Genomic DNA, 24,352 nt, shown 5'->3' with positions numbered 1-24,352 from the left:
GGCCTCTGTCTCCCGGCCTCTGTCTCTGGCCCTCTGTCTCCCGGCCTCTGTCTCCCGGCCTCTGTCTCCGGGCCTCTGTCTCCGGGCCTCTGTCTCCCGGCCTCTGTCTCCCGGCCTCTGCCTCTGGCCCTCTGTCTCCCGGCCTCTGCCTTCGGGCCTCTGTCTCCGGGCCTCTGTCTTCGGCCTGACTCCGCTTCTCTGGGTGGCAGCAGGTCAGCACAGCTGCAGTCCAAGTGGACTCCATGATCACGGCTAAATGGCAGAGTCGGGTGCCCTTGTGTCCTGAAATTCCCTCTTAAAAAAAAAGTAATAGCCTTTTTTTTTTTTTTTTTGAGACAGCGTCTTACTCTGTCACCCAGGCTGGTGTGATCATGGCTCACTTCAGCCTCCATCTCCTAGGCTCAAGCCATCCTCCTGCCCCAGCCTCCTAAGCAGCTGGGACTACAGACATGTGCCACCTTGCCTGGGTAATTTTTGTATTTTTTGTTTTTCGTAGAGATAGGGTCTTACTGTGTGTTGCCCAGGCCGGTCTCAAACTCCTGGGCTCAAGCAATCTTCTTTCCTTGACTTCCCAAAATGCTGAGATTACAGGCAAGAGTCACCAATAAAATAAAAGCTAGCCTGGCTTAGCTTTCTTTTTGAGACAGAGTTTCACTCTTGTTGCCCAGGCTGGAGTACCGTGGTGCAATCTCAGTTTACTGCAACCTCCGCCTCCTCGGTTCAAGTGATTCTCCCATCTCAGCCTCCTGAGTAGCTGGGATTACAGGCACCCGCCACCATACCTGGCTAATTTTTGTATTTTTAGTAGAGATGGGGTTTCATCATATTGGTTAGGCTGGTCTCGAACTCCTGACCTCAGGTGATCCGCCCACCTTGGCCTCCAAAAGTGCTGGGATTACAGGCATGAGTCGTGGCGCCCGGCCCCCAGCTTTTATTTTTTATCACAGTTTTAGGTTTATAGAATAATTAATAGTACATGGAATTCCATACTCCCACCCACAGTTTTCCCTGTTAACATATTGCATTTGTTACAATTGATGAACCAACATTGGGTTCGCTCTGCAGAAATTCCTTTTGAAAATCATCCTGTGTATTAGTTTCCTGGGCTAACAGTACTACAACCTGCGTGGCTGAAACAACCGAAATATAATCTCCCAGTTCTGGAGGTCAGAACGTCCAAGGGGAAGGTGTTGGCAAAGCTGTGCTCTCTGAAGGCCGCGGGGAGAGCCTGTTCCTGCCTTCTGCGTGGCTTCCGGTACTGCCACAGTCCTTGGCCCTCCTGGGCTTGAAGACTGTCGCTCTGCTGTCTGCCACTCTCTTCACGTGGTGTGTGTGTGTGTGTGTGTCCTCTTCCCTTGTTATACGGATGCTAGTCATTGGATTTAGGGCTCACCCTAATTCATTGTGACTTCAATGTAATTCGATTATCTCTGCAACCTACCCCATTTCCAAACAAGGCCACAGTCGCAGATACGGGGTCAGGGCTTCAGCGTGTCTCTTCTCGGGGACGTAGTGCAGCCAGGACACCCATCTTGCTCCGGTCATTTTGGAATTTATCCTAGGGCATGGGTCTCCTCCCTATGCCACAGGGCATCTGGGCTCCCTCCTGCACCCTACCTGGTCACGCCCACCTGGTATCCCTCTCCCCAGGCTCCAGCAGCTCCTGCGGTCTCCCACTCTGCAGGTGCGGCTGGGAACTTCCTGTGCCCCGCCGGCGCCTTGTCCTTCAACGCCTTCAAGACCGTGATGGACATCGACACCGGCGGCACCTTCAATGTGTCTCGCGTGCTCTATGAGAAGTTCTTCCGGGTGGGCATCCTCCTGGCGGGGGCCTCCACCTTATGACCGCCATCCACTGCCCCACGGCCTCCCCCTTACGGCTGCCCGCCCACCGCCCCGCCGCCTCCCCTTTACGGCCGCCCACCCACCGCCTCGCGGCCTCCCCCTTACGGCCGCCCGCCCACTGTCCCGCCGCCTCCCCCTTATGGCTGCCCACTCACTGCCTCAGGCCTTGTGTGTTGCAGGACCATGGAGGGGTGATTGTGAACATCACTGCCACCCTGGGGAACCGGGGGCAGGCGCTCCAGGTGCATGCAGGCTCTGCCAAGGCTGCTGTGGGTATGACCCCCCTGCCCAGGTCTGCCCACCTGGGTTCCCACTGGGCCCTCTGCTTCCATCCCAGGAAGCCAGCAGTCTCCACGTGAAGCTGAGCCCAGCTTCAGACAGCGAGGCCTGGCCTTGGCCCTGACCCCTGCAGAGAGCAGAGCGGCCCCTTCATATACAACTTTCTCCCGTGCAGACGCGATGACACGGCACTTGGCTGTGGAGTGGGGTCCCCAGAACATCCGTGTCAACAGCCTCGCCCCTGGCCCCATCAGTGGCACGGAGGGGCTCCGGCGACTGGGTACGGCTCTCAGGGAGCCCAGGCCTCCCACAGATCCTCCCCTGGGGCACAGGGTACCCATGGAAGCTTCCAGAACCTTGGCAGGGGGTATGTTGAAAAGCCCTCACGCCTGTAATCCCAGCACTTTGGGAGGCCGAGACGGGCGGATCACGAGGTCAGGAGATCGAGACTATCCTGGCTAACACAGTGAAACCCCGTCTCTACTAAAAATACAAAAATTAGCCAGGCGCAAAGGCGGGCGCCTGTAGTCCCAGCTACTAGGGAGGCTGAGGCAGGAGAATGGCATGAACCCGGGAGGCGGAGCTTGCAGTGAGTGGAGATCGCGCCACTGTGCTCCAGCCTGGGCAACAGAGCAAGACTCCATCTCAAAAAAAAAAAAAAAAAAAAGAAAAGCCCTGTGCTGATTCCATGGTGGCAACTATGTTCGGTGCCTGGCCTGATCCTGCTCCATGCTAGGCCTTGGGGACACTGACTGTGCCCTTGCTGTTCCCAGATGCCTCTCAGGGAATGAGCTGGGGGAAAGGGTAGGGTGCTGGGTCTTGGGACCCATGGGGCCTAAACCTTCTGCTGCCCTCCAGGTGGCCCCCAGGCCAGCCTGAGCACCAAGGTCACTGCGAGCCCGCTGCAGAGGCTGGGGAACAAGACCGAGATTGCCCACAGCGTGCTCTACCTGGCCAGCCCTCTGGCTTCCTATGTGACGGGGGCTGTGCTGGTGGCCGATGGTGGGGCATGGTTGACGTTCCCAAACGATGTCAAAGGGCTGGCGGATTTCGCATCCTTCTCTTCTAAGCTCTAGGTGAGGTGCCGCTCCCGCTTCTTGGGGTCACCTGTGTCCTTGGATGTTGGTCACTGCATGGGCAGGTCTCTGCGGGACCCATGGGGCTGGCGTCTCCTTGGTCCCCATCCTGCCGGCCCTGCACCAGCCTGGCCACACGTGGGTGCTGCCCTGTGGGGCTGGGCAGGAGGCGGGCACTGGGGCGCTTGCTCTTCTGTAGTGGCCTCGGCCTCTGCCGGCATTTCTGGCAGGTGCTGGGTGGCCGAGGCAGCCGAGGTGTTTTAGTGGGAAGCCGTCCTCAGCCGGCTCCTAAGTTCTGGAACTTCTGCAGGATTCTTCCGGCCACTGCTTCCCTCTGCCTCACAGCCAGGTGGAGAGCACCAGTCTGAACCAGCAATGCCCGCAGCCCAGCCCGTCCTCCGGACACTCAGCTATTTCTGCACTCTCCCTCCCCATGGTCCCAACTCCAGGGCAGGAGCAACTGGACAGTGGGCCTGGCCCGTGGAGCTGCCATGCCGGTGTCTGAGGGCCAGGTGCCACGCAGGTGGTGCAGGTGCAGACAAGATACTGAGATGTCCCCTGCCCCGTGGTCAAGGCTGTCCTGCCTGCCTGGGTCCAGGGCCTGAGGGAGCCACATGGATCCTGAGACTTGTGTTCTCTTGGCTGAAAACACTGAGGTGCTGCCGTCCATGCCTGGCCCATGAGCTGGGACGGGCCTCAGGCTGCCCACAAGGTCCGCCCCTCTGTCTCTGCACCACCTGTTTGCATAAACACACTTTGCTACAATCTTGCTAGATAGTGCATTTTCTTAAAAGATAATCTATTTACTGTAAAAATAAACTGGACTTTGCAAAAGCTTTTAGAAGGAAAAGAGCATTAAAGAGAATTGCTGGTAACCCTGTCGTTTGTGGGTTGTGTTTCCTTCCTGTCTTTTCTGTGATGTTTTATTATTATTATTATTATTATTATTACTATTTTTGAGATGGAGTCTCGCTCTATCGCCCACGCTGGAGTGCAGTGGCGCGATCTTAGCTCACTTCAAGCTCTGCCTCCCGGGTTCATGCCATTCTCCTGCCTCAGCCTCCCGAGTAGCTGGGACTACAGGCACCCGCCACCATGCCCAGCTAATTTTTTGTATTTTTAGTAGAGATGGGGTTTCACCATGTTAACCAGGATGGTCTCCATCTCCTGACCTCGTGATCCACCCGCCTTGGCCTCCCAAAGTGCTGGGATTATAGGCATGAGCCACTGCGCCCGGCCTTTTGTTTTTGTTTTTTTGAGATGGACTCTCCCTCTGTTGCCCAGGCTAGAGTGCAGTGGCGTGATCTTGGCTCACCGCAACCTCCATCTCTGGGGTTCTAGCGATTCTCCTGACTCAGCCTCCCCAGTAGCTGGGATTTCAGGCATCTGCCACCACGCCTGGCTAATTTTTTGTATTTTTGTAGAGATAGGTTTCACCATGCTGGCCAGGCTGGTCTTGAACTCCTGACCTCAAGTGATCCACCCCACTGGGCCTCCCAAAGTGCTGGGATTACAGGCGTGAGCCACTGCACTGGCCTCAATATAATTCTCAAGTATGTTTTGGTATTTTTACTACAAATGAAAGCATTTGAAAACAAGATAGGTCATTGATTATGTGTTTTTAAACTTAACAAAAATTGGCTGGGCATGTTGGCTCACGCCTGTGATTCCAGCACTTTGGGAGGCTGAGGTGGGAGGATCACCTGAGGTCAGGAGTTCCAGATCAGCCTGGCCAAGATGGTGCAACCCCGTCTCTACTAAAAAATACAAAAATTAGCCAGGTGCGGTGGCAGGCACCTGTAATCCCAGCTACTTGGGAGGCTGAGGCAGGAGAATCGCTTGAACCAGGATATAGAGGTTGCCGTGAGCCGAGACCGTGCCGTTGCACTCCAGCCTGGGCAACAAGAACAAAACTCTGTCTAAAAAATAAAAATAAAAAATGTATGATATAGCATGTATTATTCTGTAAGTTGCTTTTTCACCCAGCTTGTCTAGAAGTCTGCCGTGTCAATTGTGCAGATGTGGTGTACTTTTTTTTTTTTTTTTTTTTGAGACGGAGTCTTGCTCTGTCACCCAGGCTGGAGTGCAGTGGCCAGATCTCAGCTCACTGCAAGCTCCGCCTCCCGGGTTCACGCCATTCTCCTGCCTCAGCCTCCCGAGTAGCTGGGACTACAGGCGCCCGCCACCTCGCCCGGCTAGTTTTTTGTATTTTTTAGTAGAGACGGGGTTTCACCGTGTTAGCCAGGATGGTCTCGATCTCCTGACCTCGTGATCCGCCCGTCTTGGCCTCCCAAAGTGCTGGGATTACAGGCTTGAGCCACCGCGCCCGGCCGGTGTACTCACTTAAACTGCTACACTTCACAACAGACAACAGGCTCCACTGAAGCCGTTCGGTTCTTCTTCCAGAGAAATACAAACACCTGAGGGAAACAAGTCTTTCCATCGCCCTGGGAACATGTGCAGTTTCTCTGACAGGCACCGGAAGGCGGATCCCACACTGGAGTACTCCGACCTCTAGCTGCATGCGTAGCGCCAAATTCCCACTCGCTGGTGTCCTCAGACTTACTCTGATTGGTATCCAGGGCTATATTCACACATTTTCCTGGTTACCTGTGAGGATGAGGATCTTTTTTATGTGTTTACAGGCCACTTGAATTTCCTTTTCTGGAGCTGCTTATTAATATTCTTTCCTCGTTTTTCTACCGGGTTGCTGTTCTTTTACCGTTTTTTGAGAAATTATTTTGTGTATTCTAGAAATGAATATTTTGTCTGTTAAATCCTTTCTAACTATCTCTTTTCCTAGTTGCTACCCCAACATTTATATATTGGAGTCCTAATGCCAATGGATGGTATTTGGAGATGAGGTCTTTGGAAGGCATAATAATTTAGGGTTAGGGCCGGGTGCGGTGGCTCACGCCTGTAATCCCAGCACTTTGGGAGGCCAAGGCAGGTGGATCACAAGGTCAGGAGATCGAGACCATTCTGTCCAACATGGTGAAACCCCATCTCTACTAAAAATACAAAAAATCAACTGGGCATGGTGGCGGGCGCCTGTAGTCCCAGCTACTCAGGAGGCTGAGGCAGAAGAATGGCTTGAACCCGGGAGGTGGAGCTTGCAGTGAGCCGAGATCATGCCACTGCACTCCAGCCTGGGTGACAGAGCGAGACTCTGTCTCAAAAATAATAATAATAATAATTAGGGTTAGATGCGGTCAGCAAGGTGGGGCCCCCATGATATGGGAACATTTTTTTTTTTTTTTTTTTTGAAACGGAGTCTCGCTCTGTCGCCCAGGCTGGAGTGTAGCGGCCGGATCTCAGCTCACTGCAAGCTCCGCCTCCCGGGTTTACGTCATTCTCCTGCCTCAGCCTCCCGAGTAGCTGGGACTACAGACGCCGGCCACCTCGCCCGGCTAGTTTTTTGTATTTTTTAGTAGAGACGGGGTTTCACCGTGTTAGCCAGGATGGTCTCGATCTCCTGACCTCATGATCCGCCCGTCTCAGCCTCCCAAAGTGCTGGGATTACAGGCTTGAGCCACCGCGCCCGGCCATACATAAATTTTTTAGATGGAGTCTCGCTCTGTTGCCAGGCTGGAGTGCAGTGGTGCAATCTTGTCTCACTGCAACCTCTGTCTCCCAGGTTCAAGTGATTCTCCTCCCTCAGGCTCCTGAGTAGCTGGAACTACAGGCATGTGCCACCACACCCAGCTAATTTTTGTATTTTTAGTAGAGACGGAGTTTCACCATGTTTGCCAGGATGTTCTCAATCTCTTGACCTCGTGATCCGCCCGCCTTGGCCTCCCAAAGTGCTGGAATTACAGGCATGAGCCACCACGCCTGGCCCAGAAGAGACACTCTTTCTCTAACACGTGACAACAGAGAAGATGGTGGCTATGGTTTGAATTTTTTTTTTTTTTTTTTTTTTGAGACAGAGTCTCGCTTAGTCGCCCAGGCTGGAGTGCAGTGGCGCGATCTCGGCTCACTGCAAGCTCCGCCTCCCGGGTTCACGCCATTCTCCTGCCTCAGCCTCCCGAGTAGCTGGGACTACAGGCGCCCGCCGCTTCGCCCGGCTAATTTTTTGCATTTTTAGTAGAGACGGGGTTTCACCATGTTAGCCAGGATGGTCTCGATCTCCTGACCTCGTGATCCGCCCGCCTCGGTCTCCCAAAGTGCTGGGATTACAGGCGTGAGCCACCGCGCCCGGCCGGTTTGAATATTTATACCCTCCAAAACGCATGTTGAGGCCAGGGCAGATCACTTGAGGTCAGGAGTTTAAGACCAGCTTGACCAACACGGTGAAACCCTGTCGCTATGAAAAATACAAAAAATCAGTCGGCCTTGGTGGCACACGCCTGTAATCCCAGCTACTCAGGAGGCTGAGGCAGGAGAATCACTTGAACCCGGGAGACGGAGGTTGCAGTGAGCCGAGATCGCGCCACTGTACTCCCGCCTGGGTGATAGAGTGAGACTCCATCTCAAAAAAAAAAAAAAAAGTTAGCCGGGGGTGGTGGCAGGTGGTGGCTAATTTCTAATTTTTTTTGTATTTTTAGTAGCGATGGGGTTTCACCATTTCTGTCTTCTGATCTCGTGATCTGCCTGCCTCAGTCTCCCAGAGTGCTGAGATTACAGGTGTGAGCCACTGCCCCTGGCCTAAGGTGGGAGGATCTCTTGAGCCTAGGAGGTTGAGGCTGCCGTGAGTTATGGTCGCAACACTGCACTGCAGCCTGGGCAACAGGGCAAAACCCTGTCTCAAAAAAAAAAAAGGGGAACTGCCACAGCTCACAGCCTACCAAGGGGACACAGATAGTAGGTCTGAACAGCAGACGGATAGATGGGAACTTGTCTCTTTAGTTTTTCATGAACAGCTTCTAACTGGTCCAGGCAGGGAGGTGCAGGCTTCCAGGCTGTGGTTCCATGGAAGACACCAGCCGGGCACGCAATGGACGTTTTCCAGCCCTGGCACAGACAGAGCGTGCGCGCCCCTGCTCTCAGAGAGCCAGCCTTCTGCCTCTGGCAGCGCCGGCACATAAAAGCAGAGGCAGCCTGCTGTCTCTGCCTCACCCACACGAACACCCCTATTTAGAAAGGTTGACACATCACTATCACTGCTTCTGAAACTTTTATCTGGCCAAAGGCATCAGCCCAAGCTTGAATTCTTGCCAAAGCTGGAGGTGATTTTGTTCTTTGAATGCAGTATCTTCCTCATGAACACATACAGCTCTTACAAGAAAATGAGAATATAGTTTGGGGAGGGGGACCCCTCACCTTCCTTTTCCCAATGCCAGCCTCACAAAGTCTGGTCCCATGTCCCCTGGGATTTTGCCACGGGAGATGACTCACTTAATTAATACGCTGCTCCTGACCGTACACTTGGAAGCAGAGGTTCCGTTCCTTTGATTTTTGCCAAAGCTGCTTACGAAACCGTATCTTGTGTTGGTGCCCAAGGTGTGTAAAAATACAAGTTCATCATTTCCCTGATACAAATCACGACAGGCTAAATTTAGTGCCTCACCTGCTCCTAACTAGTCTGTCCCACCGTCATGCCTGCCGCCGGGCTGCGGTCCTGTCTGAGGTTCTGTGTCCCTCTGAGGACAGGGACACCCAGACACAGAGGTCAGTTGTCAAACGCGGCCACGGTGCTCGTGAGGCTGGCTGCAGACGGGCGATTAACGCTGGGTGTCTTCTTTAGTCTTATTTTCTTGTAAAGACGAGGTCTCGCTTTGGTGCCCAGGTTGGTCTCGAACTCCTGGGCGCAAGCGATCCTCCTGCTTGGGCGCGGGCCACCGCGCCCGTCCCAACGCTGGGCGTCTTGGAGACCTTGGTCACAGGCTTAAGGGAAAGGCCTAGCGCGTGGCCGCGCGTGCCTCTGGTTTCGAGGGACATGGACTGCGTGTCTGGGGCCCCTCCGCACTCCGTGTCGGACCCTGCGTCCGCCGGGTCAGCGCGGGGCCTGGGTTGGGCCTCGCCCTCTGCGGCGTCTGTGCCTCGCGACCCCTGAGGCACCTGCGACCCCTGGGCCGCGGAGCCAGGAGTGCGCCGCCTCCTGGTCTCATCAACGTGAGAACGCTGTACCCCGGAAGGGCTCAGCTCCCAGGGGGCTATGTCCCTGTGCGTCTCTCGCTCGCCGCGCGGTGCCGTTTACTCGTCCGCACCATGCGTGGGTCGCGGTCGCGGTTGCGCCCGCTGGGAGCTGTACATCGGGAACCGTTCTAAGTAAGGTTTGACTCCGCGCGCCCCTTGCCAGGGACGTCACGTCACGCCTCCACTCGCAGCCTTGGAGCACCCCCGCGTCCCGCGCCTGACGCTCGAGACCCCAGCTCCGGCCAGACGAGGTGTACGAGACAGCGGAACACCCCCCAGCCGCCGCACTGCCGCGACGCTCCCGGCGCCTGCCTTTATAGGAAGCCGGCGAGGGGCTGGGGCACCGCCGGGACGTGCTGACGTCAGGCCCGACGGAGGGCGGGGCCGGGGCAGCGGCGGCGGCGTTAGTTCTCCGGGTACCTCGGGAGCCTCAGCCTCCTTAGTCTCCTCATCCTGCTTCACAGGCTGCGCGGCCTCCGGTGTCCTCGGCCCCCGTCCGCTGTCGCCCGCCGCCCGGCCCCTCGCCGCCCTCCCTAGGCCGCCCCGCCGCCATGGGCCTGCGCCCGCCGCGCCGCCGGGCCGAGGGCAGCTGAGGCGCGGCGCGAAGATGGGCGAGGACGGAGCAGGGCCCGAGCGCCAGCCCCAGCAGCCCGGGCGCCCCGCGCGCGCCCGCCCGCGCCGCCGAGGGGATGCCCGCGCCCGCCGCCGCGCCCTGAGCGCCTTTGTCTGCCGCCCGCGCCCTCCGCACCACTAGCCTCTGAGGAGCATGGCGTCGGCCCCGCCGGCCTCGCCCCCGGGCTCGGAGCCGCCGGAGCCCGACCCGGAGCCGGGCGGGCCGGACGGGCCGGGGGCGACGCAGCCGGCGCCGGGCCCTGCGGAGCTACGCCTCGGAGCGCTCGCCGCCGGCTCCGATCCGGAGCCCCCGGGCCTGGATGAGCCTGCGCCCGGAGCCGCTGCGGGTGGCGGGGCGCGCTGGAGCGCCGGGCCGGCCCCGGGGCTGGAGGGAGGCCTGGGGGACCCCGGGGCGCCCGCCGCGCCGCCACGCTCCGGCCCGCTGGGACACCTCGAGAGCCCGGAAGCCCCGGGCCCAGGGCCCCGCTCCGAGGCGCCGCTTCCAGAACTTGACCCGTTGTTCTCCTGGACTGAGAAGCCCGAGGAGTGTGGCCCCCCGGGCTGCCCGGAGAGCGCGCCTTTCCGCTTGCAGGGGTCCAGCAGCAGCCACCGAGCGCGGGGCGAGGTCGACCTCTTCTCTCCCTTCCCCGCGCCCACGGCGGGCGAGCTGGCGCTGGAGGAGGGTCCCGGGTCCCCGCCGCAGCCCTCGGATCTCAGCCAGACCCACCCCCTTCCGAGCGAGCCCGCGGGGAGTCAGGAGGACGGCCCCCGCCTCCGAGCCGTGTTCGATGCCCTGGACGGGGATGGGGACGGTTTCGTCCGCATCGAGGACTTCGTCCAGTTTGCCACGGTCTACGGGGCAGAGCAGGTACGGAGCGGCCCGGGCCGGGGCGTGGGAACCGGGCAGGTGCGCGTCTGGCCTGCGGGGTTGATGTGGGACCGGTCGACGCGGCCCATGGAGTCGGGAAAGGCATTGTCAAGACCTGCGAGTCCTGCTTTTGCTGCTTATTCACCACTTCGGCCCTGGTTTTCTGGTTGAATTTCACTGGAGTTCCCTTCTTAAAAGGAGGTTCTATTCTGGGGAGTCAGTTTCTTCCCATCCCCCCATCGCCCCGTCAGCTGGATCTTACAGAGGTCAGCTCCCGGCCTGGGGACACCCCCCCCAGGGTGCCTGATTGACGTGCCCCTGAATGAAAAAGTTCCCCGAGATTCCCTCACCCGAGGGCCCAGATACTGCTTGGCTGAATGTACCCAAGTTCGAGCCGCAGAGGCCAGGCTGCCCAGACACCTTGAGATCCTACTGATAGATACCTATTTTGAGCACAATTACTTTACTGTGCGTGGTTGACATCTTTTCTACTTAGATTTCATCTTTTATTGTTTGGGAGACAGTCGATGCTTGTAGAAGGTCCTGGAATTAAGAATTTTTACTTTGGTGCCTTTGGGGAGGAAGGGAATGAGCCTCTGAGCTTGTTGGCAAATACAGAAGTCTAGCAGAACTCCATTAGGGCCACCTCCACTCTAGCAGGAGAGGTGAAATGCGTGGACAGGCACTGCGCACAGTGTGGCAGGGGTCCACGCGGTCCTCAGGGCGCCTGCTCCTGGGGGGAAGGTGGGCCAGAAGATGCAGTCATTCCTATCTACCTCAGCACTTAATAAGTTTAAGTGGAGATAACAGCAGGGCCGTGTGTGTTCTGCCAATAACCCGGTGGACATCAAATAATACCAGCGCTCACTTTTAAATAGTTTACTTTGTAGGAAATCCCCAAGGTGCGTCTGTCAATTTTTTATTTTGTTGACTTCTCGCACATGCAGGCATCTGGTAAGTGGGTGTTCAAGTACATATGCATGTTTAAGCCAAGAGGTCTTTAAGAAAAGAGGTAAAATTGGCACACTGCTATTTAGGGTGTCAGTCATAACATTAAGAACCTTGATGGCCAGGCGCGGTGGCTCACGCCTGTAATCCCAGCACTTTGGGAGGCCGAGGCGGGCGGATCACGAGGTCAGGAGATCGAGACCATCCTGGCTAACATGGTGAAACCCCGTCTCTACTAAAAAATACAAAAAAATTAGCCGGTGTGGTGGTAGGCACCTGTAGTCCCTGCTATTTGGGAGGCTGAGGCAGGAGAATGGCGTGAGCCCAGGAGGCGGAGCTTGCAGTGAGCTGAGATTGTGCCACTGCCCTCCAGCCTGGGCGAGAGCGAGACTTCCATCTCAAAAAAAAAACAAAAAAAAGAAAAAACAGGGGCCTGATAAATCAGGGTTCCTTACTGAGTTCACACTAAGAAGGTGTACAGACAGGTGCCTGTGGGGCAGCCTGCACTGCTCACGTACTTAGCTCCAGTTGGGATATTGTCAGGATAGTTTTCCACCTACTCTAATGGGCAGTAAAATATGTGACTGATACTTTCCGGTATCGTCAGTGTGGATGGTGGTTGCTGGTCTAGGTGTTTTGCTGTGTTTCCTTCTTGCCTCTGACCTGGAGAGCACCTTGAGCTCCCTTGGTTGCTGTTGGCTAGTGCACTGTGTCTTCTCCCAAACATACTCTTGCTTTAGTACAGCAAAGAAGGCAGGAGAGTACCACCTTTGCTCCTTGTTACCATAACCCAACTTTGATAGAGAGCTTCTGTGAGGCTCAGGTATGTTTCCACTGGATTATACCACAGTTCTCTGAGATGGTAGGCAAGCATGATTCATCCCCACTTTGCAGGTAAGAAACCAGAAACTCAGAAAGGTTAATATAGCTCTCCCAAGGCCTCACAGGGGTAGAACTAGATCTTTTGGCTCTTAGACCTTAGATGCCTCTTCTTAGATGTGGTGGCTCACAATATCCCTATTGCGATAATAACTTTTTGACTTTCATACAATTATTTTTATTTGAGAAACAGCTTTTGTCATAACCTCCCTTAATGGTCACAATGGGAAAAACTTCGGGTTGCTATTTGGGGCTGAGCTTTCTTGTCATCACAAAGTAGAAGTGAGACAAAATTCTTCACTCTGACAGCTCTTGGTGGAATTCGAAGGTTGGGGGCAAGGACTGGATGACTTGGGGTTTGATGAGGATGGGAAAGTGGAAGGGATCTCCTGTGGTATTACTCCTTCTGTCTGTTCTTCTGAACGGCTTAGGAAGAAGCAATGTTGGGTATGATCTGAGTGCCTGGACTTGCACCAGGTTCCTGGGATGGAGGAGAGCTCTTGATTTCTTCAAGCTAAGTTACTGTTCGGCAGCAGATAATTTACAGGGTAAAGAAAGGTTGATTTTCATGTTATGTAACCCTGTAGCCATTCCTCAGTTTCAGCAGTCTTGGTTCATCTGTAAACTACCCACTTACTACCCCTAGATGATATTTGAAGTGGGTTCCTGACATTATATCATTTCTTCCATAAATGCTTCAGTATGTATTTCCAAAATATATCGATTCTTTTGAAAACATTAATGATTTTTTTTAAAAAACCCTAGGGAACAGTTCAGATAAACTGGATAACAGCAATAAAGATCATAAGTTTTTGCACTTTCTACCTTGAGATTTCAAAATATTGAGCACATGAGAGACTCTTAGTCCAGTCACATTACTGTCCTTGATGATAACAACTGGATTATCTTATTTTATTTTACTTTTTTTTTGAGGTGGAGTCTTGCTCGCTCTGTTGCCCAGGCTGGAGTGCAATGGTTTGATCTCAGCTCACTGCAACTTCTGCCTCCTAGGTTCAAGCGATTCTCCTGCTTCATTCAACTTCCTGTGTAGCTGGGATTACAGGCGCCTGACACCACACCTGGCTATTTTTTGTATTTTAGTAGAGAAGGGGTTTCTTCATGTTGGCCAGGCTGTTCTTGAACTCTTGACCTTAGGTGATCCACCCGCCACTTTGTAATCCCAAAGTGCTGGGATTACAGGCATGAGCCACCGCGTCCGGCCAAGTATCTTAATTTTTTTTTTTTTTTTTTTTTGAGACGGAGTCTCGCTCTGTCGCCCAGGCTGGAGTGCAGTGGCCGGATCTCAGCTCACTGCAAGCTCTGCTTCCCAGGTTCACGCCAGTCTCCTGCCTCAGCCTCCCAAGTAGCTGGGACTACAGGCACCGCCACCACGCCCGGCTAGTTTTTTGTATTTTTTTAGTAGAGATGGGGTTTCACCGAGTTAGCCAGGATGGTCTCGATCTCCTGACCTCGTGATCCGCCCGTCTCGGCCTCCCAAAGTGCTGGGATTACAGGCTTGACCCACTGTGCCCGGCCAAGTATCTTAATTTTTATCAAATTTTCAGAGGTGTCATATTCAATGTCTTCTGTGTAATCTGTTTATGAAAGTAGCATTTTAAATTATTTAAATGGATTATCTGAATTTTTAATAGAAGCAGCTCCTGTTTATAATACAGGTGGCTTTTGTGTCCCTCTTTCTTTAGCAATGTCATGGTGTGTTTGGATCTAATTACATCATCTGGTGATAGATCAGGTGTGGTGTAATGTAACACAGTGTTATGTTAGCAGGAATCAGCAGATGAAAGGAGCAAGTGGAGCTTTCTGGTTATATTTTCTTGAAACAGGAATTTATAGTCAGATGCATCCAGGAATTAGGTATGAAGTTGGAATAAGTGATTTTTAAAGCTTCAACCATCTCTGGAGATTGACATGACCCTTTCATGCTGCGAGGACTGATGCTTTTGTATTTACTACCACCCATCATGAAGCAGAGATTGTAAAATAAATTCTAGGAGTGTTGTGAGAAAGGATTACTTTAATTTTGTTTTGTTTTTAAAGATTATGACTTTACATGTTATTTTTACAGTCACTTAAGCATTTGTATTTTAATAGCCACTGATTCTTTCCAGAGAATGTCCTTCAGTAACCTTGGTAGGCATTGTCTGTCTTCAGTACTTGCAGAAATAGGCTGCTGAAGGAAGTGTGGATGCTCAGCTCTCCCTACGTTTTTTTATTCCGGCACCGCCGCTGGTGGCAGTAGGAAGTTCCTAGGGACATTTGACTGCACCTTTTTGTTTGTTTGTTTTGAGACAGGATCTCACTCTGTCACCCAGTCTGGAGTGCAGTGGCAAGATCTCAGCTCACTGCAACCTCCACCTCCTGGGCTCAAGCAGTCCTCCCATCTTAGCCTCCTGAGTAGCTGGGACTATAGGCAGGCATGACCATGCTCTGCTGATTTAAAAAAATTGGCTGGGCGCGGTGGCTCACGCCTGTAATCCCAGCACTTTGGGAGATTGAGGCGGGTGGATCACGCGGTCAGGAGATCAAGACCATCCTGGCTAACATGGTGAAACCCCGTCTCTACTAAAAATACAAAAATTAAAAAAAATTATTTTTGTAGAGACGATGTATAGTATAGTGATATTGCCCAGGCATATTATTGAACTCCTAGGCTCTAGCGACCCTCCTCAGGCCTCAGCTTCCCAAGGTGCTGGGATTGCAGGCATGAGCCATAGCGCCCGGCCTGGCATCACCTTTAATTTGCTCTGTATCATTTCCAGTCTGTTAGCCTTGAATTTGAGTGAAGGTGCGTGTGAATGAGAGTGAGCGTGTGTGTGAGCAGTTATGTATGTGATGTGTGTAATATGTGTGTGGTGAGATGTGTGTGGTGAGATGTGTGGGAGCATGTGTCTGCAGGAGAGGGATGTGTATGTGGGAGTGGGATATCTGTGTGGACGTGGCTTGTCATGTATGTGTGTGAGCATGTGAGTGTATGTGTTCTGGGTCTACATGTTGACTGAATTGCTAAAAGGCAAATGAAGCTTGGGTTATATAAAGCAGAAAATGACCAATAATCCCACTATCCTAAGAAAAATAACATTACCATTATTTTAGTATATTTCTTTTCAGACTTTTTTTTTTTTTTTTTTTTTGAGACGGAGTCTCGCTCTGTAGCCCAGGCTGGAGTGCAGTGGCCGGATCTCAGCTCACTGCAAGCTCCGCCTCCCGGGTTCATGCCATTCTCCGGCCTCAGCCTCCCGAGTAGCTGGGACTACAGGCGCCCGCCATCTCGCCCGGCTATTTTTTGTATTTCTTGGTAGAGACGGGGTTTCACTGTGTTCGCCAGGATGGTCTCGATCTCCTGACCTCGTGATCCGCCCATCTCGTCCTCCCAAAGTGCTGGGATTACAGGCTTGAGCCACCGCGCCCGTCCCAGACTTTTTTTTTTTTTTAAATAGAGTCTCGATCTCTCCCCCAGGCTGGAGTGCAGTGGCACAATCTCAGCTCACTGCAGCCTCCACCACCTGGGTTCAAGTGATTGTCCTGCCTGAGCCTCCTGAGTAGCTTGGACTACAGGCGTGCAACACCTGACTAATTTTTATATTTTTAGTAGAGACGAGGTTTCACCATGTTGACCAGGCTGGTCTCGAACCCCTGACCTCAAGTGATCCACCTGCCTCGGCCTCCCAAAGTGTTGGGATTACAGGTGTGAGCCACTGTGCCCGGCTTAGACCTTTTTTGTACATAGACACAGACACACAGGTGACTGTCCACAAAGGTACACAATTGAGATCATATTGGGGTAGAAGCTAAATTTTTTTTTTTTTTTTTTTGAGACGGAGTCTAGCTCTGTCGCCCAGGCTGGAGTGCAGTGGCGCAGTCTTGGCTCACTGCAGGCTCCATCTCCTGGGTTCATGCCATTCTCCTGCCTCAGTCTCTTGAGTAGCTGGGACTACAGGCACATGCTACCACACCTGGCTAATTTATTGTATTTTTAGTAGAGACAGGGTTTCACCGTGTTAGCCAGGATGGTCTCGATCTCCTGACTTCCTGATCCGCCCGCCTTGGCCTCCCAAAGTGCTGGGATTATAGGCGTGGGCCACTGGCCTGGCAGGTGTATATGTTAATGGAAACCTAAGGTTTACTTGTCCCCAGGAAAATTCAGAGTTGTTAAGGATGGCCTGAGCAGTGGCTAACACTGATAATCCCAGCACTCTGGGAGGCTGAGGTGGGCAGATCACCTGAGGTCATGAGTTTAAGACCAGCCTGGCCAACATGGCAAAACCTAAACTGTACTGTCTACTAAAAATACAAAAATTAGACGAGGCGCGGTGGCCCCCGCCTGTAATCCCAGCACTTTGGGAGGCCGAGGCAGGTGTATCACGAGGTCAAGAGATCAAGACTAGCCTAAGCAACATGGTGAAACCCTGTCTCTACTAAAAATACAAAAAATTAGCCGGACGTGGTGCATGCGCCTGTAATCCCAGCTACTTGGGAGGCTGAGGCAGGAGAATTGCTTGAGCCTAGGAGGTGGAGGTTGCAGTGAGCTGAGGTCTCACCACTGCACTCCAGCTCGTGCGACAGATCAAGACTCTGTCTTAAAAATCAAAAACAGGCCGGGCGTGGTGGCTCACGCCTGTAATCCCAGCACTTTGGGAGGCCGAGATGGGCGGATCATGAGGTCAGGAGATCGAGACTATCCTGGCTGACACGGTGAAACTCTGTCTCTACTAAAAATACAAAAATTAGCCGGGCGTGGTGGTGGGTGCCTGTAGTTCCAGCTACATGGGAGGCTGAAGCAGGAGAATGGCGTGAACCCGGGAGGCGGAGCTTGCAGTGAGTGGAGATCGTGCCACTGCACTCCAGCCTGGGCGACAGAGCGAGACTCCGTCTCAAAACAAACAAAAAAAAAAGGTGCCGGGCACGGTGGCTCAAGCCTGTAATCCCAGCACTTTGGGAGGCCAAGACGGGCGGATCACGAGGTCAGGAGATTGAGACCATCCTGGCTAACACGGTGAAACCCCATCTCTACTAAAAAACAAAAAAACTAGCCGGGTGAGGTGGCGGGCGCCTGTAGTCCCAGCTGCTTGGGAGGCTGAGGCAGGAGAATGGCGTCAACCCGGAAGGCGGAGCTTGCAGTGAGCCGAGATCCGGCCACTGCACTCCAGCTTGGGCGACAGAGCGAGACTCCGTCTCAAAAAAAAAAAAAAAAAAAAAAAGGTTAAGGACTATTCTAGTTCCAGTTTAGGATCTAACATACAGGAAGAGTTTAATTATATGTAGATGGTGCAGACAAGGTTGTCAAGGGCACCAGGCTTATGAATTGCTTCTCTTCCAAGCACTTATTTTGTTTAAATTCTGGAAACATTCAATCTAAACATTAGTTATATCAGACAAAAGGATTAGGCATCCACTTAAGTCTATTATGTAGCTCATCAAAGTGATAATTATAAAGGCTCCAAACTTACTTAGATTAGCACTTGTAAGTTATTATGATAGAGTGATGTACTAAATATATACTACACTTACAACCATGTAGAATTGTTACAAGTGAAAGAAGTTTTGAAGATGTATTAAAAGTACTTTTAGTTTTGTGTTGAGAGGTGTGAGTGTGTAGGGCAGGGTGTATGGTGGGAATGGTTTTATGTGAGGTATTGTCTATATTTCCTGTTACGTTACTGATTTTAATTATTTTGAAAAGTAGTGCCTTTGCACATAGCATAGAGTTCAAACAGTATAGAAGGGAATCTAGTAAAAAAAAATCATTACAGTTGGTAGAAATAAAAAAAATTAAGTACACCCTAAAGATAAAATATTTACATACTTTGAGTTCATTAAGGTTCGTACAAAATATACAAAATGCATCTAAAGAAACTTGGATTTTCTAGTAAATTAAAGAACTAGATGGAACATTGAATTTGCATCTGCAGATGCTTTATGAAGATGGGCTATTTTTATTGATACTTGGAAAAATGCATATTAGAAAATGCCTGTAATTCCTGCTTCTTGGAGAAGGAAAAAAAAATGCTTGTAATCCTTTTATAATTTTTTTTCTTTTTTTTTTTTTTTAAGAGATGGGATCATTGGCAAGGTGCAGTGGCTCACACCTGTAATCCCAGCAATTTGGGAGGCCGACACGGGCAATTCACGAGGTCAGGAGTTCGAGACCAGCCTGACCAATGTGGTGAAACCCCGTCTCTGCTAAAAATACAAAAAATTAACCAGGCATGGTGGCAGGCACCTGTAATCCCAGCTACTCAGGGACTGAGGCAGAAGAATCGCTTGAACCCGGGAGGCAGAGGTTACAGTGAGCCAAGATCACGCCCCTGCACTCCAGCCCAGGCGAAAATGCAAGACTCCATCTCTCTTTTTTTTTTTTTGAGACGGAGTCTCGCTCTGTCGCCCAGGCTGGAGTGCAGTGGTAAGATCTCAGCTCACTGCAAGCTCTGCCTCCCGGGTTCCCGCCATTCTCCTGCCTCAGCCTCCCGAGCAGCTGGGACTACAGGCGCCCGCCACCTCGCCCAGCTAGTTTTTTTTTTGTATTTTTTAGTAGAGACGGGGTTTCACCGTGTTAGCCAGGATGATCTCGATCTCCTGACCTCATGATCCGCCCGTCTTGGCCTCCCAAAGTGCTGGGATTACAGGCTTGAGCCACCACGCCCGGCAAGACTCCATCTCAAAAAAAAAAAAAAGAGACGGGATCTCCCTTTGTCGTCCGGGCTGGAGTGCAGTGGTGTGATCGTGTATAGTTCACTGCAGCCTTGAACTCCTGGGCTGGGTTCAAGGGATTCTCCCACCTCAGCCTCCAGGGACATGCCCCCACACCCAGCCAATGTTTTGTTTGTTTATTTATTTATTTATTTGTTTATTTTTGAGACAGGGTTTGGCCCTGTTGCCCAGGGTGGAGTGCAGTGGCATGATCTCAGCTCACTGCAAGCTCCAACTCCCAGGTTCAAGAGATCCTTCTGCCTCAGCCTCCTGAGTAGCTGGGACTATAGGTACGTGCCAGCACACCCAGCCAACTTTTGTGTTTTTTGTAGAGATGAGGTTTTGCCATGTTGCTAGTCTGCTAAGCTCAAGGGATCTGCCCACCTTGGCGTCTGAAAGTGCTGGGATTATAGGTATGAGCTACTGTGCCCAACCTTATTTTTATTTTTTGTAGAGACGAGTTCTCACTATGTTACCTGGGTGAACTGCTGGCCTCAAGCAATCTTCCTAATTTGGCCTCCCAAAGTATTGAGATTATGGGCGTGACCTCCTTGCTAGGCCAGCAAATTCTTAGTGACAGAATTACAGCGAGATAGGAAGAATAAGTCCTAGTGTTCTGCCACTGTAGGATGACGGTAGTTAAAAATCAGTTTTTCCAAATAGCTAGAAGGGAGGAGTCAGGTGCAGTGGCTCACACTTGTAATCCCAGCACTTTGGGAGGCCAGCGAGGGTGAATCACTTGAGGTCAGGAGTTGGAGACCAGCCTGGATAACATGGCATGAAACCCCGTCTCTACTAAAAATACAAAAATTAGCTGAGTGTGGTGGTGGGCACCTGTAGTCCCAGCTACTGGGGAGGCTAAGGCAGGAGAATCGTTGGAACCCGGGAGGCAGAGGTTGCAGTGAGGCGAAATTGCGCCACTGCACTCCAGCCTGGGCAACAGAGGGAGACTCCATCTCAGAAAAAAAGGCTAGGTGCGATGGCTCATGCCTGTAATCCTAGCACTTTGGGAGGCTGAGGCAGGAGGATCACCTGAGGTCAGGATTTCTAGACCAGTGTGGCCAACATGGTGAAACCCCATCTCTAATAGAAATACAAAAACCGAGCCAGGTGTGGTGGTGCACGCCTGTAATCCCAGTGAGCTGAGATAGTGCCATTGCACTCCAGCCTGGACAACAAGAATGAAACGCCATCTCAAAAAAAAAAAAAACTAGTAGGAGGATATTGAATCTCCCCGACCCAAAGAAGTGATAAATGTTGAAGATGAGAGATGTGCTAAGTATGCGGAACTGATAACTGTACGTTATAGACATCGGAACATCACTGTGCAGCCACGAGCATGCAAGACTGTTATGTCAGTTAATCAAAGAAAGGGGAAAAATTCTTAGTGAAAAGAATTGTACTAATTGCACTGTAATTATTACTGTTTTTTTTTTTGAGATGGAGTCTCACTCTGTCGCCCAGGCTGGAGTGCAGTGGCCGGATCTCGGCTCACTGCAAGCTTCGCCTCCCCGGTTTACGCCATTCTCCTGCCTCAGCCTCCCAAGTAGCTGGCACTACAGGTGTCCGCCACCTTGCCCGGCTAGTTTTTCTTTTGTATTTTTTAGTAGAGACGGGGTTTCACCGTGTTAACCAGGATGGTCTCAATCTCCTGACCTTGTGATCCGTCCGTCTTAGCCTCCCAAAGTGCTGGGATTACAGACTTAAGCTACCACGCCCGGCCCACTGTAATTATTATTATTATTTTTTGAGACAGTGTCTTAGTCTGTTGCCCAGGCTGGAGTGCAATGGTGCAATCTCGGCTCACTGCAACCTCCGCCTCCTGGGTTCAAGTGATTCTCCTGCCTCATTCTCCCAAGTAGCTGGGGTTAGAGGCTCATGCTAGCACACCTGGTTAAGTTTTGTATTTTTAGTAGAGATGATGTTTCACCATATTGGCCAGGCTGGCTTTGAACTCCTGACCTTAAGTGATCCACTCACCTTGGCCTCCCAAAGTGCTGGGATTACAGGCATGAGCCACTGCACCTGGCCTTCCCTCACCTCCTCCTGAGATGGAGTCTTGCTCTGTCACCCAGGCTGGAGTGCAGTGGTGCATTCTTCACTCACTGCAACCTCCACCTCTCAGGCTCAAGTGATTCTCCTGCCTGAACCTCCTGAGTAGCTAGGATTATGGGCACGCACCACCATGCCCGGCTAATTTTTGTATTCTTAGTAGAGATGGGGTTTTACTGTGTTGGCTGGGCTAGTCTTGAACTGTTGACCCAGTGATACGCCCACCTCGGCCTCCCAGAGTGCTGGGATTATAGGCATGAGCCACTGCATCCAGCTTTTTTTTTGTTTCTGTTTTTGAGACAGAGTCTTGGTCTGTCACCCAGGTTGGAGTGCAGTGGCACCATCTCAGCTCACTGCAGCTTCCGCCTCCAGGGTTCAAGCGATTCTCCTCCCTCAGCCTTGTGAGTAGCTGGGACTACATGTGCACACCACCATGCCTGGCTAATTTTCGTATGTTCACATTGGCCAGGCTGGTCTGGAACACCTGACCTTGGGATCCGCCCGCCTTGGGCTTCCAAAATATTGGGATTACCGGCATAAGCTAATGTGTCCGGCCTTTTAAATTTTTTTTTTTTTCACTGAGATGGAATTTTGCCCTATCACCAGGCTGGAGTGCAGTAGCACGATCTCAGCTCACTGCAACCTCCGCCTCCCAGGTTCAAGTGATTCTCCTGTCTTAACCTCCCAAGTAGCTGGGACACCTGGAATGCGCCACCACGCCCAGCTAATTTTTGTATTTTTAGTAGAGACGGGGTTTCACTATATTGGCCAGGATGGTCTCCATCTCTTGACCCTGTGATCCGCCTGCCTTGGCACCCAAAGTGCTTGGATTTATAGGCGTGAACTGCCATGCCCGGCTAAAACATTTTTTATTATTTATTTATTTATTTATTTATTTTTGAGATGGACTCTTGCCGTATTGCCCAGGCTGGAGTGCAGTGGCCCATCTCCACTCACTGCAAGCTCCGCCTCCCGGGTTCCCACCATTCTCCTGCCTCAGCCTCCTGATTAGCTGGGACTACAGGTGCCTGCCACCACACCTGGCTAATTTTTTTTGTATTTTTAGTAGAGACAGGGTTTTACCGTGTTAGCTAGGATGGTCTCGATCTCCTGACCTTGTGATCTGCCTGCCTCGGCCTCCCAAAGTGCTGGGATTACAGGCGTGAGCCGCCATGCCCGGCCAAAACATTTTTTAAAGAGATAGGGCTTTGCTCTGTCACCGAGGTAGGAGTACACTGGTGCCATCACAACTCACTGCAGCCTTGAACTCCTGGTCTCAAGTGATCCTCCCACCTTAGCCTCCTCTTTGTAGCTGGCACTACAGTTGTGCACCACTGCACCTGGCTTTCAGAAGTTCTTGAGACTATAACAGACTAGGAAAAATGGATTCAGTGTCATGATTAGGGAGGAAAATAAATTCTTTAAGTAGGTAGTTTTATTTTTCTCTCCAGATACTTCATGCTTGTATCTGTCTGTCTGTCTGTCTGTCTGTCTATGGCTAGTCAAGTGAAGCAGTGGGAATGGAGAAGGATCAAAGCAACCCGTAACTGATTGTGGTCAGTCAGTTGTAAACACCACTGCACTCGGACCAGCTCAGTTTGTTTGAGCAAATTGGTATTACTCTGGTTACCATCTTGTGATATTCTTGTGTTTTTCATAAGTTTCAAAACAGAGCTCATGTTGAGCCAGTGTTCTGTGTGTGCGACTAAAACAGGTGTCCTGGCTCTTCAGCCTTCAAGTCTCCCGATGGGTGTGGACCCACAAAATCTAAGACAGGTCTCAATTAATTTAGAATGTTTATTTTGCCAGGGTTGAGGACGCATGCCCATGACACAGCCTCAGTACTCCTGATGACATGTGGCCAAGGTGATCGGGGCACAGCTTGATTTTATGCATTTTAGGGAGACATGCGACATCAGTCAATATATGAAAGAAGTACATTGGTTCATTCTGGAAAGGTGGGACAATGCCAAGCAAAGGTAGGAAGACATGAAGCAGGGAGGGGCTTCCAGGTCACAGATAGGTGAGAGACAAAGGGTTGCATCTTGTTTGTTTTTGTTTTTGAGACGAGGTCTTGCTCTGTTGCTCAGCTGGAGTGCGGTGGCGCAATCTCAGATCAGTGCAACCTCTGCCTCCTGGTTTCAAGCGATTCTCCTGCCTCAGTCTTCCAAGTGGCTAGGAGTACAGGTGCATGCCACCTCGTCTGGCTAATTTTTTGTGTTTTTAGTAGACATGGGGTTTCACTGTGTTAGCCAGGATGGTCTCGATCTCCTGACCTTGTGATCCGCCCCCCGCTTGGCCTCCCAAAATGCTGGGATTACAGGCGTGAGCCACCGCGCCCGGCCTTCTTGGTTGATTAATATTTATTTCTTTTTTTTTTTTGAGATGGAGTCTCGCTCTGTCACCCAGGCTGGAGTGCAGTGGCCAGATCTCAGCTCACTGCAAGCTCCGCCTCCTGGGTTTACGCCATTCTCCTGCCTCAGCCTCCCTAGTAGCTGGGACTACAGGTGCCTGCCACCTCGCCTGGCTAGTATTTTTTAGTAGAGACGGGGTTTCGCTGTTTTAGCCAGAATGGTCTCAGTCTCCTGACCTCGTGATCCGCCCGTCTCGGCCTCCCAAAGTGCTGGGATTACAGGCTTGAGCCACTGTGCCCGGCCAATATTTATTTCTTTACTTTTATTTTCTTTTGAGATAGGGTCTCATTCTGTCACTTACAGTTGCATAAAATGGAAATGTTCTGGACTACAATAAATTTCTGTGTTCCTTTTTCTTTTATTAAAGATTTACTAATTTTGTATTTTTTTTTTTTTTTTTTTTTTTTTGAGGCGGAGTCTTCACTCTGTCGCCCAGGCTGGAGTGCAGTGGCCGGATCTCAGCTCACTGCAAGCTCCGCCTCCCGGGTTCACGCCATTCTCCTGCCTCAGCCTCCCGAGTAGCTGGGACTACAGGCGTCCGCCACCTCGCCCGGCTAGTTTTTTGTATTTTTTAGTAGAGACGGGGTTTCACC

At 51.8% G+C, this 24,352-nt stretch overlaps 2 protein-coding genes across 4 annotated transcripts in view; both read left to right on the top strand.

Annotated features, from left to right (window-relative positions):
- Positions 1-4,079, top strand: part of DECR2 (2,4-dienoyl-CoA reductase 2) — a 10,866-nt gene extending 6,787 nt beyond the window's left edge. The window contains exons 5-9 of one of the 2 annotated variants that reach the window (XM_025370470.1): positions 1,685-1,809; positions 2,025-2,118; positions 2,300-2,404; positions 2,983-3,200; positions 3,511-4,079. In XM_025370470.1, the coding sequence (XP_025226255.1) occupies positions 1,685-1,809; positions 2,025-2,118; positions 2,300-2,404; positions 2,983-3,200 (542 nt within the window). In that variant the 3' untranslated portion in view covers positions 3,511-4,079. The remainder of the gene's footprint in view (positions 1-1,684; positions 1,810-2,024; positions 2,119-2,299; positions 2,405-2,982; positions 3,201-3,510) is intronic. The other variant, XM_025370469.1, reaches the window with a different exon arrangement.
- A 5,587-nt stretch (positions 4,080-9,666) lies between these two features.
- Positions 9,667-24,352, top strand: part of RAB11FIP3 (RAB11 family interacting protein 3) — a 101,257-nt gene continuing 86,571 nt past the window's right edge. For both annotated transcript variants that reach the window (XM_025370283.1, XM_025370282.1), the window contains exon 1: positions 9,667-10,758. In XM_025370283.1, the coding sequence (XP_025226068.1) occupies positions 10,045-10,758 (714 nt within the window). In that variant the 5' untranslated portion in view covers positions 9,667-10,044. The remainder of the gene's footprint in view (positions 10,759-24,352) is intronic.

This window comes from Theropithecus gelada, chromosome 20, assembly GCF_003255815.1.
Source record: "Theropithecus gelada isolate Dixy chromosome 20, Tgel_1.0, whole genome shotgun sequence".
In the NCBI taxonomy this organism is placed as follows: Eukaryota; Metazoa; Chordata; class Mammalia; order Primates; family Cercopithecidae; genus Theropithecus; species Theropithecus gelada.
This window is presented reverse-complemented; position numbering and strand designations above follow the sequence as displayed.